The sequence below is a fragment of the Mus musculus genome, chromosome 14 (genome assembly GCF_000001635.26).
Source record: "Mus musculus strain C57BL/6J chromosome 14, GRCm38.p6 C57BL/6J".
NCBI classification, from domain to species: domain Eukaryota; kingdom Metazoa; phylum Chordata; class Mammalia; order Rodentia; family Muridae; genus Mus; species Mus musculus.
The window spans coordinates 26,663,386-26,676,904 of NC_000080.6; the positions used below are offsets into that span (position 1 = coordinate 26,663,386).

General features: G+C 43.2%; 1 protein-coding gene and 1 non-coding gene across 2 annotated transcripts; both read right to left on the reverse strand.

Annotated features, from left to right (window-relative positions):
- Positions 1 to 731: 731 nt before the first annotated feature.
- Pde12 (phosphodiesterase 12) lies at positions 732 to 6,461 on the reverse strand. Its single transcript, NM_178668.3, has 3 exons — positions 4,863 to 6,461; positions 2,993 to 3,071; positions 732 to 2,582 (listed from the first exon to the last, which is right to left on the reverse strand). The coding sequence occupies exons 1-3, from the start codon at positions 6,165 to 6,167 to the stop codon at positions 2,140 to 2,142; spliced, it is 1,827 nt and encodes a 608-aa protein (NP_848783.3). The 5' UTR covers positions 6,168 to 6,461; the 3' UTR covers positions 732 to 2,139.
- Mir7672 (microRNA 7672) lies at positions 6,162 to 6,223 on the reverse strand. The gene has a single exon (NR_106132.1). It is a non-coding gene; the product is annotated as a microRNA 7672 (primary transcript).
- Positions 6,462 to 13,519: the final 7,058 nt, after the last annotated feature.

The following is a 13,519-nucleotide window of genomic DNA, read 5'->3' on the forward strand; positions in this document are numbered from 1 at the left end:
CTCAGAATCATTAAAATTAAATACTAAAAATTTCAAAACTAATAGAAAAATTCAATCACGAAGATAACTTTAAACACTTCTGATTAACGATTAACACCTTGTCCTAAGTACAAATAAGTTTGGTATAATCTTCATAGAATTTGTGGAGTGCTCCCTACCTTTGCACATTGTAAGCTGGAGTCAGTTCTTTACACTTCATTATCAGAATATCCTGAAATACCTGTATATAATCTGACTATACCATTTAATCCACAAATATCAAATTTAAGGATTTAGGACATGGGATGCTTGGTAAATCACAGTTCTACTTCGCCACGGAGTTAATACAGGATGTCAATGCATGGGTATGAATTACAAACATTTTTCTTTCAAAATGCTCACTTCTTGCTGAGTAAATTACTGTTAATTCCTGAAGTGTTCAAGTAAGTTTGTCAACATGGTTATCTGAAGGCAAAACAAAACTAATTTTGAAAAGGGTTGTAGCTCTGATGTAGCTTGGAGTACTAAACATGGCTAGCATGCTCAGGATTCTGGGTTCAATCCCCAGCAACACAGAAATAAAATAATACTGAAATAATATTTTGTAAAAGAACTAGTTCTGACTATATAAACTGCCACTAAAATGCTCTCAAAAGTGGCATGTACACGGCTGGGAATATAACTGAGTGCCCTGAATTTGACCCGTGGGAAGAGAAACTACCATATTTATGAAGGCACAATTTGGTAACATCAACTTTTCATCAGCTTTTTTATTTTAAGCATCCCAAGAAACTGTCATTTTATATTTCCCTTTAAATAATATGAATAAAGGTTCAATGTGAAGTGCAAATGAAATGCTTATATTTTTCAGACTTACTAACCTAAGAGTATCTGATAACAGAATATGGAAAACACAGATCACATTAGAGAATATGGGGAAAAAATGGATTTACAGATTAAATAATTTGAAGACTTGGAAAATAAGACCTCTTTTTGAGGTAAGAGGCCTTTATTATCTATGCTAGAAATTAAGTGCAGAAAGCTATGCTTATGCTACAGTTAAACCTGGACATGACAAAGCAACCGCTAAAGCATCACCAAGCAGACATGGTGAGAACAAATGCAGTAAAAGCATCTAAACTAGATACTAATCAACACAGCTTGGAATTTCTCATCTTCAAATGTTGGCTTCATCTTCAAATTTTTTATATAAATTATGTGGCACTATTCTGTTCCTCAAGCTATAATGCTTACATCTATAAAAAGTTTATTTCAGATATTGACAAAAACCCATTGTCCCCTTTTTTCCTATGTATGTAGCCCAAGCTGGCCTTGAACTGTGTAACCCAGACCAGAACTGACCTCGACGCAGTCCTGCCTCACGTACCTGAGCACTAGGATTACAGCTATAAAGCACCATGCCTGCTTCCCCTTTTCCCTGTGTGCTTATATTTTATGAGTAAGAGCAAAGGCAAGGGATCAAGTCAAGTCCCCGTCCCTTTGAATACTCTTTTGTGCTTGTATCCTACTATTAAAATGAGCTCAAGTGCAAGTAAGAAGACAAAGTAGACGCGTTTGAACCGTCGTTTGTACACTGAAAACAACGCAGGAAGGAAAATACCTTGCTAACTGAAAAACGAAGAAGCTATAAGAATTGGTAATGGTACATTTTAATCTTTTGTTAAAGCTCCAAAATTATAATAAATTCTAACCAAATTGAGGTAGTGACAGACTAATGTATTCCATGTGTCTCTGAAGTCTCTCACGTTTTACCTACATGTCCCCTCCTTCCCCAATTATATTAACATAATTCAATGTAAAATGTGCTGTGAAAGAAAAATTGAGATTATTCAAATAGTACTTAAAAGTCGTAATTACCAGCTTAAAAAAACTTATAAAATGTACACAATAATTCAATTTTCTTCTTGCTAGTCATAAATATGTTTTCCTCTAAATGTAGGGAATTTTAAAAAGGAGGATAACGATATTATATGATGCAAAGATGAATTAGTTCTGTAACAAAGCCGTCTGGAACATAACCAGTAGGGAATGACCATTGAGTCTGGTGTTGCCTCACTGAAGGTTGATATATGGGCTTTGTTTCATATTACATTTTTTTGGACAGTTCCTAGCTTCCTTTCAGAGTTAGTGAAGTAAAATCTATTTCCATTTTAAGTCACATACAAGTGCTATGTGATCAGAAGGATGAGAAACACTAGGTAAGGCCTGGTGGGTGGTAACTTCTTCATGACTAGGTAATGGAATCACCTGTTCAACCTCTAAAGTATTTAAGTCAATGAAAATGTAATCTAGACATCCGTGAAAGCCACCGACATAATTTGTGTAGGCAGGTTCACCACAAGCACTCTTCAGTTTGAAACAGTGTGAGAGAGGCATGCTGCATCTCTCCTCTTCCCCATTGGAAGCCCAGTCTTCATGATCCTCTGCAATGCTGCCACTGATGACAAAATGATACATGCCTGTTGATGGTGTACTATTAAAGTCTCCACAAAATATAACTGGTATGCCAGGATAGAGATCACGTGAGACATGTCTAATATGAACCAAGGCTACTTCCATTTGAATGAGACGAATGTATCCACCTACAAACAAACAAACAAACAAACAAACAAAATTAGTGCTAAGTATTTTTTAAAGCACCTCCCACCCTGAGAGCACATTGCACCCACAAATCATGGTACCTGAATTACATTCAACACACACACCTTACTTTTGATTTTTTGATAAGAGTTTTGAAATCCACGTTGGCCTAGAACTTGAAATCCTCCTGCCACAGCATCCTCAGAGCTGATTACATGTGTGTACCACAACCCGAGCCCTATCAAACTCTTATCTTGAATGTCACTCAGATTCTACAGGCTATTATTTCACCTTTATATTTAGCCTGTGTGTGTGTGTGTGTGTGTGTGTGTGTGTGTGTGTGTGTGTGCGTACAGCTTTAATAACATTGAGTCTCAATGTTTAAGTCATTGTAAAGCTAAAGAAAACCTACCTTTTGGGTGCCAGTAGAGATGGGTATTAGCAACACATATCTTTTTGGAAGAGTCTGTTGTAGACTGAAGAACTGAAATCTGTAATAGGAAACATCAATGTTCAGTTGGTGTCTGCCGATCTCCTGAAAGTATTTTTGGTTTTGGTGTTGGTTGTTTGAGGCAGTTTCTCACTGTATACTCCTGGCTGTCCTAGAACTCACTATGTAAACTAGCCTGGCCTTGGAACTCATAAAAGTCATCTGCCTCTTCCTCCAAAGTTCTGGGATTAAAGCAGGTGCCATAATACCTGACTCTCAGGCTGAGCTATTTCATTCCACAATCTCTTGAAAACTAAGACACCAAGTTTTAAATCTGACACTACAAGTTTTAAGGTATGTAACATGAGTAAATATAACATTTTAGTAACCATCCAATATACACCATTATGAAAAAATACATTGTAGTTGATAAATTTAAGATTGAACTGTTTCTGCCAGGCAGTGGTGGCGCACACCTTTGATCTCAGCACTTGGGAGGCAGAGGCAGGTGGATTTCTGAGTTCGAGGCCAGCCTGGTCTACCGAGTGACCCTGTCTCGAAAAACCAAAAAAAAAGAAAAAAAAAAGATTAAACTGTTTTCAAGTGTGAAAGCACTTACTTGTCCTGGAGTCAGATCTGTTTGAACAGTCTAGCATTTACAGCACTGTGCCTCGGAGTAAGGTAAAGAAACCATATCACCTCCCTCATAGATGTGTGTATTCAATTAAATGAACTTACATAAGAGTGCACAGAACACAGTGGTGCTTGAAAATGGGTAGACATTCCTTTACTCAGAACAAAACCCATTACATAAAAAACTCTGAAAATGCCCTTAAAGACGATGAGCTTAGTAGCACACAACTTTAATCCCAGCACTTAAGAGGCAGGTGACTCTCAGTGGTTCATGCTAGACTGGCCTACATATCCAGTTCAGGACATCCACCGATACACAGTGAGACCTCATCTCAAAAATATCAACAAAATTCAACAAAGGAAACAAAATAAAATAAAACAAAACACAAACCCACAGATTAAAGCTACGTTCACACCCTGAACAATAATGCTAACATTGTCAAGTGGCTATGAATCCTGGCTTCATACTTCTTTCTATCTATCTATCTATCTATCTATCTATTTAATATATGTGAGTACACTGTTGCTGTCTTCAGACACACCAGAAGAGGGCATCAGATCCCATTCTATCTATCTATCTATCTATCTATCTATCTATTTATTTAATATATGTGAGTACACTGTTGCTGTCTTCAGACACACCAGAAGAGGGCATCAGATCCCATTACAGATGGTTGTGAGCCACCATGTGGTTGCTGGGAATTGAACTCAGGACCTCTGGAAGAGCAGTGAGTGCTCTTAACCACTGAGCCATCTCTCCAGCCCTTCATACTTCTTTCAACTAGCATAAGGACATTAGGAACATTTTCTCATTTATTAAAAAAGGATAGTATCTGTAAAAACAGATAAGCCAATTACTTTTTCTTACACACTAGTTAACAATAGAGACGAAACATCTTAAAACAGGAGGGACTTAGACTTGGGAGTGCTTTAAAGTGCTCTTAAAACGGTACGTGACAAGTTACTATGTCTACCTGGATTGTAAACACTAAGGAATGTCTCTATTCATCTTGTTGAAGGCAACCTGCGGCAGGATAGGCACACTAGGAGAGGTTAAAATGTGCTGAATTAAGGAACAGGCTACACTTTCAAGATGCTGGAGCAAAAACACTTTAAAGAAATGCGTATTTCCAATGACGAGTACTAATACCCAACCCCCTATACTCCGGCAACCCCTAATCCTGGGCGAGTATGAAGAAAACAAGCAGAGCTACTTGACCTGAAGGACAGATGACCTCTGGAGGACCTTCTCCTGTGCTAATGGGTTCAAAGCCAGCTTCTCTAGTAATTCTTTGTGCAGTGGGTCCGACTTGAGGGCTTCTTGAAAAGAGATGTCATGTTGACTAAGGAGCCTGAACTTGGACTTCCGGTAGAAAGTGGCCAGGCCTTCGTGCTGCTTGATTCGGAACACGCCCTCCAGCCCGAAGGCCTCCAGGGCCGGTACCAAGCTGTCGGAGAACACCGCGCGGTCCACCTCCTGCAAACAGATGAGGTCTGCGTTGTAGCCTGTGAGCTCCTTCTGTATGAGATTCTGGCGGTAGTCAAGCTCCAGGGCGTAGGGGGCACAGTACGGGTACAAGACCGTCCGAGAGAACTCAGTCTGGGCGTACGTGTCTGCCAGGATGTTGTAGGAGACAGTGCGGATGAAAGAGTCCTCCGTCACCTTCTTGGTGTACAGATGTCGATGGTCAAAAGTGCAGGTGCCAGGCCCGGCCTCCACCGGGCACAGGCTTTCTAGCTCCCGGCTTGGCCCGAAGCGCTGCCCATTGCCCGGTGTACAGTGAAGCCGGAGCCGGAGCCCGATGTCTGCATTGCACGGGGTGTAGACGCGCTCGTCCACACCGGTCTCGATCCAAGCTGAAGGCTGCGAAGAGTGAGACGAGGACGCGGGGCCGCTGTCCCCAGGTTCTGCCGCCCCGGGTTTGACTTCCTTGTACCAGCGGAACACGGAGCTGGCGGGATCCCCAAATTCCACGCCGAGTTTGGGGCACACAGGGAAGCCAGCCATGATGTAGCGCGGCAACTGCAGCTCCGTGAAGGTGGGCGGGTTGCGCTCCACCTTGTACTTGACGTCGCCGATCTGCAGCACCGCTCCGTCCTGCCAGGCGTCCACATTGAGCACATCCTCGGCCACCGCCTCCTCCCGGTAGTACAGCTTCACCACCGGCTCGCAGGTCGCAACCGGCTCAGGCCCTGTAGCCTCACAGGCCGCGCCACCGCTCGAGTGGGCTCGGTTCTTCCTGCTCTTCTTGGCGGCCGCTACCTTTGCGTGTCCCTTGAGGGCGTTGGTAGCGATCCGGCTGAGGGCCCGGCCCAGAGGCTCGCTCTGGTCCCTCTGCATGTTTTTGTGGCTGCCGTCGGCCAACGCGAAAGACAGGCTGAGCTTGGGCTCCGAGGGCACACAGCGCACCACCGCGCGCTCCATGGCGCGCACCGCCTCGTGAGTCCCTGCCTCGGCCCGGCTGCGCCGCTCCACCACCGACCGGACCCCACGAAGCGCGCTGCGGCCCGGGAGCCTCCACATGAACCTGGCAGCCGACGAGATCAGAGATCCAGAGTCGCCCGCTGTCAAGTCCACCGGGAGGAGCGGCCGTGGCCGGGTACAAGACCCATTCAGACCGTGGACTTCCGGTCGGCGGCAAGCAGAAGCCGGGGTGTGAGCATCAAGCGCGCGGTGTTCCCGACTCGCACTTTCGCCAAGGCCACTTGCCAGCTCCTTCTTGTCTTGACCGCCGGTCTCGAGTTTCGAGCGCCTTGGTGTTTTTATTCAACATGGGTAAAAGGCGAAGAGTGAAGGAAATATAAGAGTGCCCGAGGGAGCTACCAGAACCCGAAGTTTTGTTGAAAGTGTAGGCTGAGGGCGGGAACAATAGGCTTACGGAACCGGAAGTGACTGGGCGGTGCCTCCGGGAAACACTAGGCTTTCTGTCATTTCCAGTTGCTCCGGTTATGGCTGTGTGTAGGCGCCGGCCTCCTCCCCAGGATTGCAACGTCCGCTCTGCACAGTTGGCGGACCTGTTCCCTGGTCTTTCGAGGTGTGGCGGGTCGAGTGAAGCTAAGCACGACAAGTGTGGAGCTTGTGGTAGCTAAGGAGCTCCGAGCCGCCCGCCGGCTTCTTCCACCAGCTTGTGAGCTCTGAGGATACAAAACACAAGATGCATAATGTACTTGAGCCTCGCGCTTTTGTTGTTGTTAGGTTTTGAGGTAGGTTTCCTATCCGCCTTGGAACCCAGGAAGACTGAGTCAAAGCTACACAGCATAGTAAATGATAGAAAAAGTACAGACATGTTTTCGAAAGCTGTTAGTGGTTTAAGTAGTAAAGAGCTTGGAAGACCTTGTCTTTGTAGGGTTGAAAGGTTTAGCAAATAAAATTATAGGACTCAGGTAAAACTTTAAGAACTCTTTAAACGAAGACGCTAAACCCCTCCCCATTTTACTTAATTTGAAGATTAAATTTCGCCGAGAGTTTTATTTCTTAATACGAATGATCTTGGTTTATTTGTAGACCAAAACGAAGTCCTATCTGACTGGAACAGGGAGCCCCGGGAGTACTAGTCTGTAAGAAAGACCCTTCAACTCTACTGAACTCAGATTGTCAGGCCTGGCAGCAACTTTACCCATTGAGCCATTTCGCCAGCCCAGACCTTTTGTTTGCACGGTCTTTTATTTTTCAAGAAGTATTCTGACAATGTCAAATCTCGTGGAAAGCTTGTTTTTAATCCACAAGCTTGAAAGTAATAAGCAAATGCCTTTTTGTTGTTTTTGGTTTTCGAAGCAGGATTTACTTTGTGTATTCCTGAGATCTGCCTGTCTCTGCCTCCTGAGTGCTGGGATTAAAGGCATACACCACCATGCCCAGCTGTAAATGCCACTACTGAAGCTATACTTTTATTAAATTGACTTATAGCCCCATTTGTAATTATATAATTGAAACTTGAGAGATTAAGCAATAGTATGATTTTGATAATACATATTGGAGGGAAAGGACTAGGAACACTTTTATTTTTAATATCAAGAAACACAAACTGGCTGGAGAGATGGCTCAGTGATTAAAAGCACTTGACTGCTCTCCTGAGTTCAATTCTCAGCAACCACAGGGTGGCTCACAACCATTTGTAGTGAGTTCTGATGCCCTCTTTTGGTATATCTGAAGTCAGCAACAGTGTACTCATACAGATAAAATAAAATTTTTTAAAAAAGAAGAAGAAACACAAACTAAGGGTACAGTTCAGTGATAAGAGTACTTGGCTAGCAATTGTGAGGATTTAAGAAGGCCTTAGAGAAAGAAAGTCTGCAAATAGCATAGTTGGTATAGTGTTTGCCATGCAAGAATGAGGATTTAAGTTTGATCCTTAGAACCCAGATGAAAATGCTAGGCAGAATGGTATGTGCTTCTATTCCCAGCTCTGCGATTACAGGTGGAGCCTTGGGGTTCTGGGCCAGACAACCTAGCCTAAATACAAGCTCCAAGTCAATGAGAGAACCTGTCTCAAAAAACCAGGGTGGTTTTTCCTAAGTAAAGACACTGGAAATTGACATCTCACCTTTACACATGAGCATATGTGTGCATGTTCAACTCCCCAAAACACACAACACATGTGTCAATATAGACACATGATTTTCTTTTAAGTTTCAAATTAAAAGGAAAACTACAAAACTAAGCTAGGCGTGGTGGCACATGTGTTCTAGACCAGCCTGGACTATGTAGTGCTACCTCCAATCAATACGAAAGAAACATACCTATAAGAATCATGTCTACCAAGCCGGGCGTAGTGGCGCACACCTTGAATCCCAGCACTCGGGAGGCAGAGGCAGGCGAATTTATGAGTTCAAGGCCAGCCTGGCCTACAGAGTGAGTTCCAGGACAGCCAGGGCTACACAAAGAAACTCTGTCTCGAAAAACAAAAACAAACAAACAATCATGCCTACCTATGTATCATGTATAAATCTTCCAGTACTCATGTGAAGTCTGGTTTACTCTGATTACTTTCATTACAGTAGATGATATTGGCTGTAAACACTGTTTGCTTAGATACTATTTATACTTAGGGTCAAAATGAAACTGTAGTTTTGGGTGATAGTATTCAGAAGTTTTGAATAGTACTTTGTTGCGGCCGCCAGCAGCTCGCAACATGAACAGTTCGACTGATATGGCTACTGGAGCTGTAAGAGAGGAATCTAGACGGGGCGAAAGAAGAAACGGAGCTAAGACAAATTCATTCTGATCAAAGCTCAAATTTTATTGTCGCGACACTAGTTATGAAGGAAGGGGGAGGAGACCCGATTCCCGCCAAATAATCTCGGGTCCAGTAGAAAGGTGAGCACATGTGTGGCTCCGAACAGCAAAGCGGCAGGTTCCAGCAGTGAGCGTGGCAGAACGAATGAGCAGGAAGCTCCACCCCTGAGCAAGCAGGTTTCAGGCTGGGGGAGGGGAGACTACAGTACTTGTTATCAGTTTGGGTTATTTCCCCACATAATTCAAAAGTCAGGCTTGTGGTAGAGTGTTTGCCTAACAGGCACAAGGCACTGGGTTCAATCTCTAGTACTGAAGAAGGGCTGGGGCATTGCATTCAAAATAATTTCCATTCGCCATTTTATAAAAATTAAAAGAGTCAATTTATCTATCTTTTCCTTTCATCTATTATTTTTCCTTCCCAAACCCTCCATTCTTTTCTCTTTTTTCTCCTTTTTCTTCCTTCTTTTTATTTTTGTTTTGAAATAGGATTTCACTGTGTATCCCCGATTGGCTTTCAGCCCACAGCTTTCCACCTGAGTTTCCTCAGTGCTGGCATTACAGATGTGCAGTAGCATGATCACTAACTTGTTTCTTTTAGGTTTTGTGCTTTTAAAATTTTTGTGACACGCTATACATGCTATTATAATGCTAATAGCAATCAAAATTTATTTGGGGCAAAATGTGAAGAGCTTATGTAAAATCTGTTCAAATTTAGCAGTCAGTGAGATGGCTTAGAATAGGAAAAAAGCACTTGCCATACTAGTCCTGTAACTTCAGTTTGATACCTAGAATCCACATAAAGGTCAAAGGAGAAAACAAATTCCACAACCAAATTGTCCTTTGACCTCACACAAGCTATGTGATATGCATACTCCCAACACACACAACATGCATACACAAAATTTTAAAACATTTATGTAAGTTTAGAGCCATATAGAATTCTTGACCATAGTTTTTTAATCCTGAATTTTAAATTGGTCTTATGAAATCTGTTAGTATTTTCAATATTTTTTTTGTAAAGAAGAAGAAACTTCATGGTCCGTGGTCAAGACACTAGCTTGCTCTTCCAGAGAACCAGTTCTAATACCCATATGATGGCTTTCAACTGCCTAATCCAGTTCCACAGTATCCAACACCCTCTTGGCCTTCACAGGCACACAGAGACATCCAGGCAAAACATATACACATAAAATTTCCTTTTAAAAAAGAAATGTTTGGTATACATATTAGAGAATCACTTTTTTTGTGTGTTTGGGGGGTTTTTTTGTTTCTTTTTTTTTTTTGCTTTTTGACACAGGCTCTCACTGAGTCCAGACTGGTCTCAGACTTGCAATCCTCCTTTCTCAGCTACACAAGTGTAGCCATTAGGTTTAGCTAGAGGATCACATTGTGATGTCATATCTATAACTCCCTTTTAAATAGTCAAGGCTTTGGAAAATAAGTTTATCTGATTTTTCAAATTGTATTCTTGGGTCAGAACTAGAGTTTTCACTTCCTCCTGCAGCAGTTTGGAACAAATACAGAGATCCACAACCAGACATTATGCAGAGAATAAGAGACCTAGGAACACTCAAACCTAAATGGAATGTCTCCATCAAATTCCTCCACTCGGGGAACAATAAGAAAGATGAGGTGGAAAGAGAATAAGAGCCAGAGGGGATGGAGAACACCAAGGAATCAAAGCCTTCTAGAAACAACAGGGCTAGTACACATGAACTCAGAGACTGAAGCAGCATGCACAGGGTCTGCACAACTCAGTACCAGATGAGGTCCTGGAGTTGAAAGGGGAAGTGGACACATGCCCCATCCTTAACCCAGAAGCTATCTCCAGTTGATAGCAACTTACAAATAAAGTTTTCATTTTTTCCAAGGGAATCTCACAGGGAAAACAAATTATGCTTAAGAGTAGGTTGCTTGCCCACCAATAGAATTGGCTCAGTTTGGGGTGTTTCCTCCTTCCAGTGAGATCTCATATCAACACCACACTCAGTTCAGTACTTCACACACTCAGGGCTTCCCTCACTCCTCACATTTCAGAATCCTCAAAGATTCAATCAGGGCCATTTGTGTGATATAATTGAATTAAGAATTTGGGAAATGAAACCTGTTTTGGTTAGGGTTTTACTGCTGTGAACAGATACCATGACCAAGGCAAGTCTTATAAAAAACAACATTTACTTGGGGCTGGCTTACAGGTTCAGAGGTTCAGTCCCTTATCATCAAGGTGGGAGCATGGCAGTATCCTGGCAGGCATGGCATAGGCAGAGCTGAGAGTTCTATGCCTTCATCCAAAGGCTGCTAGTGGAAGACTGACTTCCAGGCAACTAAGGTGAGGATCTTATGTCCACACTCATAGTGACACACCCATTCCAACCAGGTCACACCTATTCCAACAAGGCCACACCTCCAGATGGTGCCACTCCCTGGTCCAAGGATATACAAACCATTGCAAAACCTTTACTTAAGTGATATAATAGATGCTGGTCTTCTGGGTTTGAAAAAGAACAAAAAACAAACAAAACAGCTGTGATTAATAAGAGTCTAGGAACACCGAGGTGAAATTTTCTGGGACCTGTTTCCTCAGGGTTAGCACTTAGAAGCTCCTGGAAGGAGCCAAGACTATAATCTTTAGCTAAACTTGTTAATATGTAAAATGATTCCTTGTGGAACTGGTTTTGGCAGCATGAAGGCTGCAGAATTGCAGGGGTCATGTGTGACAGGATTTTCCCTGTCCAATCACATTAAAATATTAGTGCAGCAGGAGGCCTGTGATTAGAGAAGGGGAAAGGGAGGCAGAGCTAAGAGTTGCAGAGACAGGGTCTGGGGAATGGGGGAGAAAGAGAAGCCAAGATGGAGTTGGAGGGACAGGAAGAAGAACCTGAACCAGCGTGGCTTTAAATAGCCACAGGTAGTTATGACAGCATAAAGGATAGAATAATTGGGATAATTTGTCTAATCTAGGTGGGCAGCTTTTATCATTCTCAATTGGTTCTGAAGTTATTGTATTGCCATCTTGTGAATTGAGAATTTATTGATACATAAATCTGTTTGGTTAATTATAAGCTTCTAGAATTTTGTTTTTACTGGGTTGCTGGGTGTTGTGGCGGCTGACTTTGTGGCAGCAAAGGGAACTCGGGAGCTCCAGACCCGCCGGAGAGTTGGCAGGCAGAGAGTAGCCCGGTGGGATCATGCCAGGGCAGAAAGTATCTGGATGGAGCCTGGGGACTTGGTGGTTCTACTTGGTTACTGGAATGTGGGAAGGGACAGGGGAACCAGAACTGGGAACACAGCGATTAGTCGCTGGGGGCGCTAGATAGAGACAGAGCTAGCGGACCGCACCGGGGCCAAGAGTTTCCTGGCAGTAGCACGGAAAGCCTGTAGTTTTTAATACTTCCCGAAACAGTCATGCAAAAAAGTTGAGAGTTAGCACCATTTGGCAGGTTGGAATTCCTGAAGAGAAGGCAGGAGACCATTGGTAAAGGTAACAGTCTCTGTTGCAGTGGAGATCCTAGTATATTGGAGATGTCAAAACTATAAAACAACCACTAAAGACAGTACCAGGTGTGTGTGGAACAGCTTTCTTCTGCTTCAGTTCCTGTTTCTAGGTTCCTCAAAAAGTCTTGTTAATAGGAGCTCTCATTGGAAGAAGGAAACACCCCAAATTGAGCCTATATTGCTGGGCAAGTCGAGGAGGAGTGAGTCAGCATGTTCTGACTAGCGGTCTGCAATGGTCCATGCAGGCGCAGCAGGCATTTCCACATTCACTAAGCTTGGAATCTGCCTGACACCCAGAGATGAATAAAGACAGCATGACTGGGGCAGCCAATTGGCTGGTGCCAGCTGTGGGACCAGCAGTTATGGTCTGAGCGGACATAGGTGGAGGGTATAAAGGCAATCCTCACGATTTTAGTAAATGAGTCTGCTTCTCCCAGAATCTGTCATTGATTCCATGCCTTCTTACCCTCTACCTGTCTGGGGCCCGGGGGCGCGGGGAAGGGTTAGGGCAACAGGCATGCACTCTACCCTTAAGAGTAGTTTGTTTTCCTGATGAGAGTCCCTTGGAAAAAACTAAGTTTTTATTTGCAAATTGGTTATCAATTGGAGATAGTTTTTGGGTTAGAGATAGGGATATGTGTTCACTTCTCCTTTCAGGTCTAGGATCTCAACTGGTACAGAACTGTGAAGGCCCTGTGCCTTGAGTTCCTCCTCTGGCTCCCATTTGTGATAGACTATATAACCTATAAGCCAAATAAACTCCTTCCTCCCTGTAGTGGTTTGAATAGGTTTGGCGTCCATGGAAGTAGGTGTTTGAATGCTTGGCTCATAGGGAGTGATATTACTAAGAGCTGTGTCCTTGTTGGAATAGGTATGACCTTGTTGGAGGAAGTGTGTCACTGTGGCGGTGGGCTTTGAGAGTTTCCTCCTAGCTGCCTCAGGATGTAAGTCTTCTGTTTGCTTTTAGAACAAGATGTAGAACTCTCAGCTCCTTCACCACCACCATATCAGCATGAAAATTACCATGCTTCCCACCATGATGATAATGGAATGAGCCTCAGAACCTGTAATCCAGCTCCAATTAAATGTTGTCCTTTATAAGAGTTGCCTTGGTCATGGTGTCTCTTCACAGTAAAGAAAACCCA

What these genes read in the sequence shown, in the direction of transcription:
- Pde12 (NM_178668.3), bottom strand. Translation starts at nt 6,167, where the DNA reads ATGTGGAGGCTCCCGGGCCGCAGCGCGCTTCGTGGGGTCCGGTCGGTG. An exon ending in AGAGGTCATCTGTCCTTCAG is followed by an intron (nt 3,072 to 4,862) that starts GTCAAGTAGCTC and finishes TTCCTATTACAG; the next exon opens with ATTTCAGTTCTTCAGTCTAC. An exon ending in TCTCTACTGGCACCCAAAAG is followed by an intron (nt 2,583 to 2,992) that starts GTAGGTTTTCTT and finishes GTTTGTTTGTAG; the next exon opens with GTGGATACATTCGTCTCATT.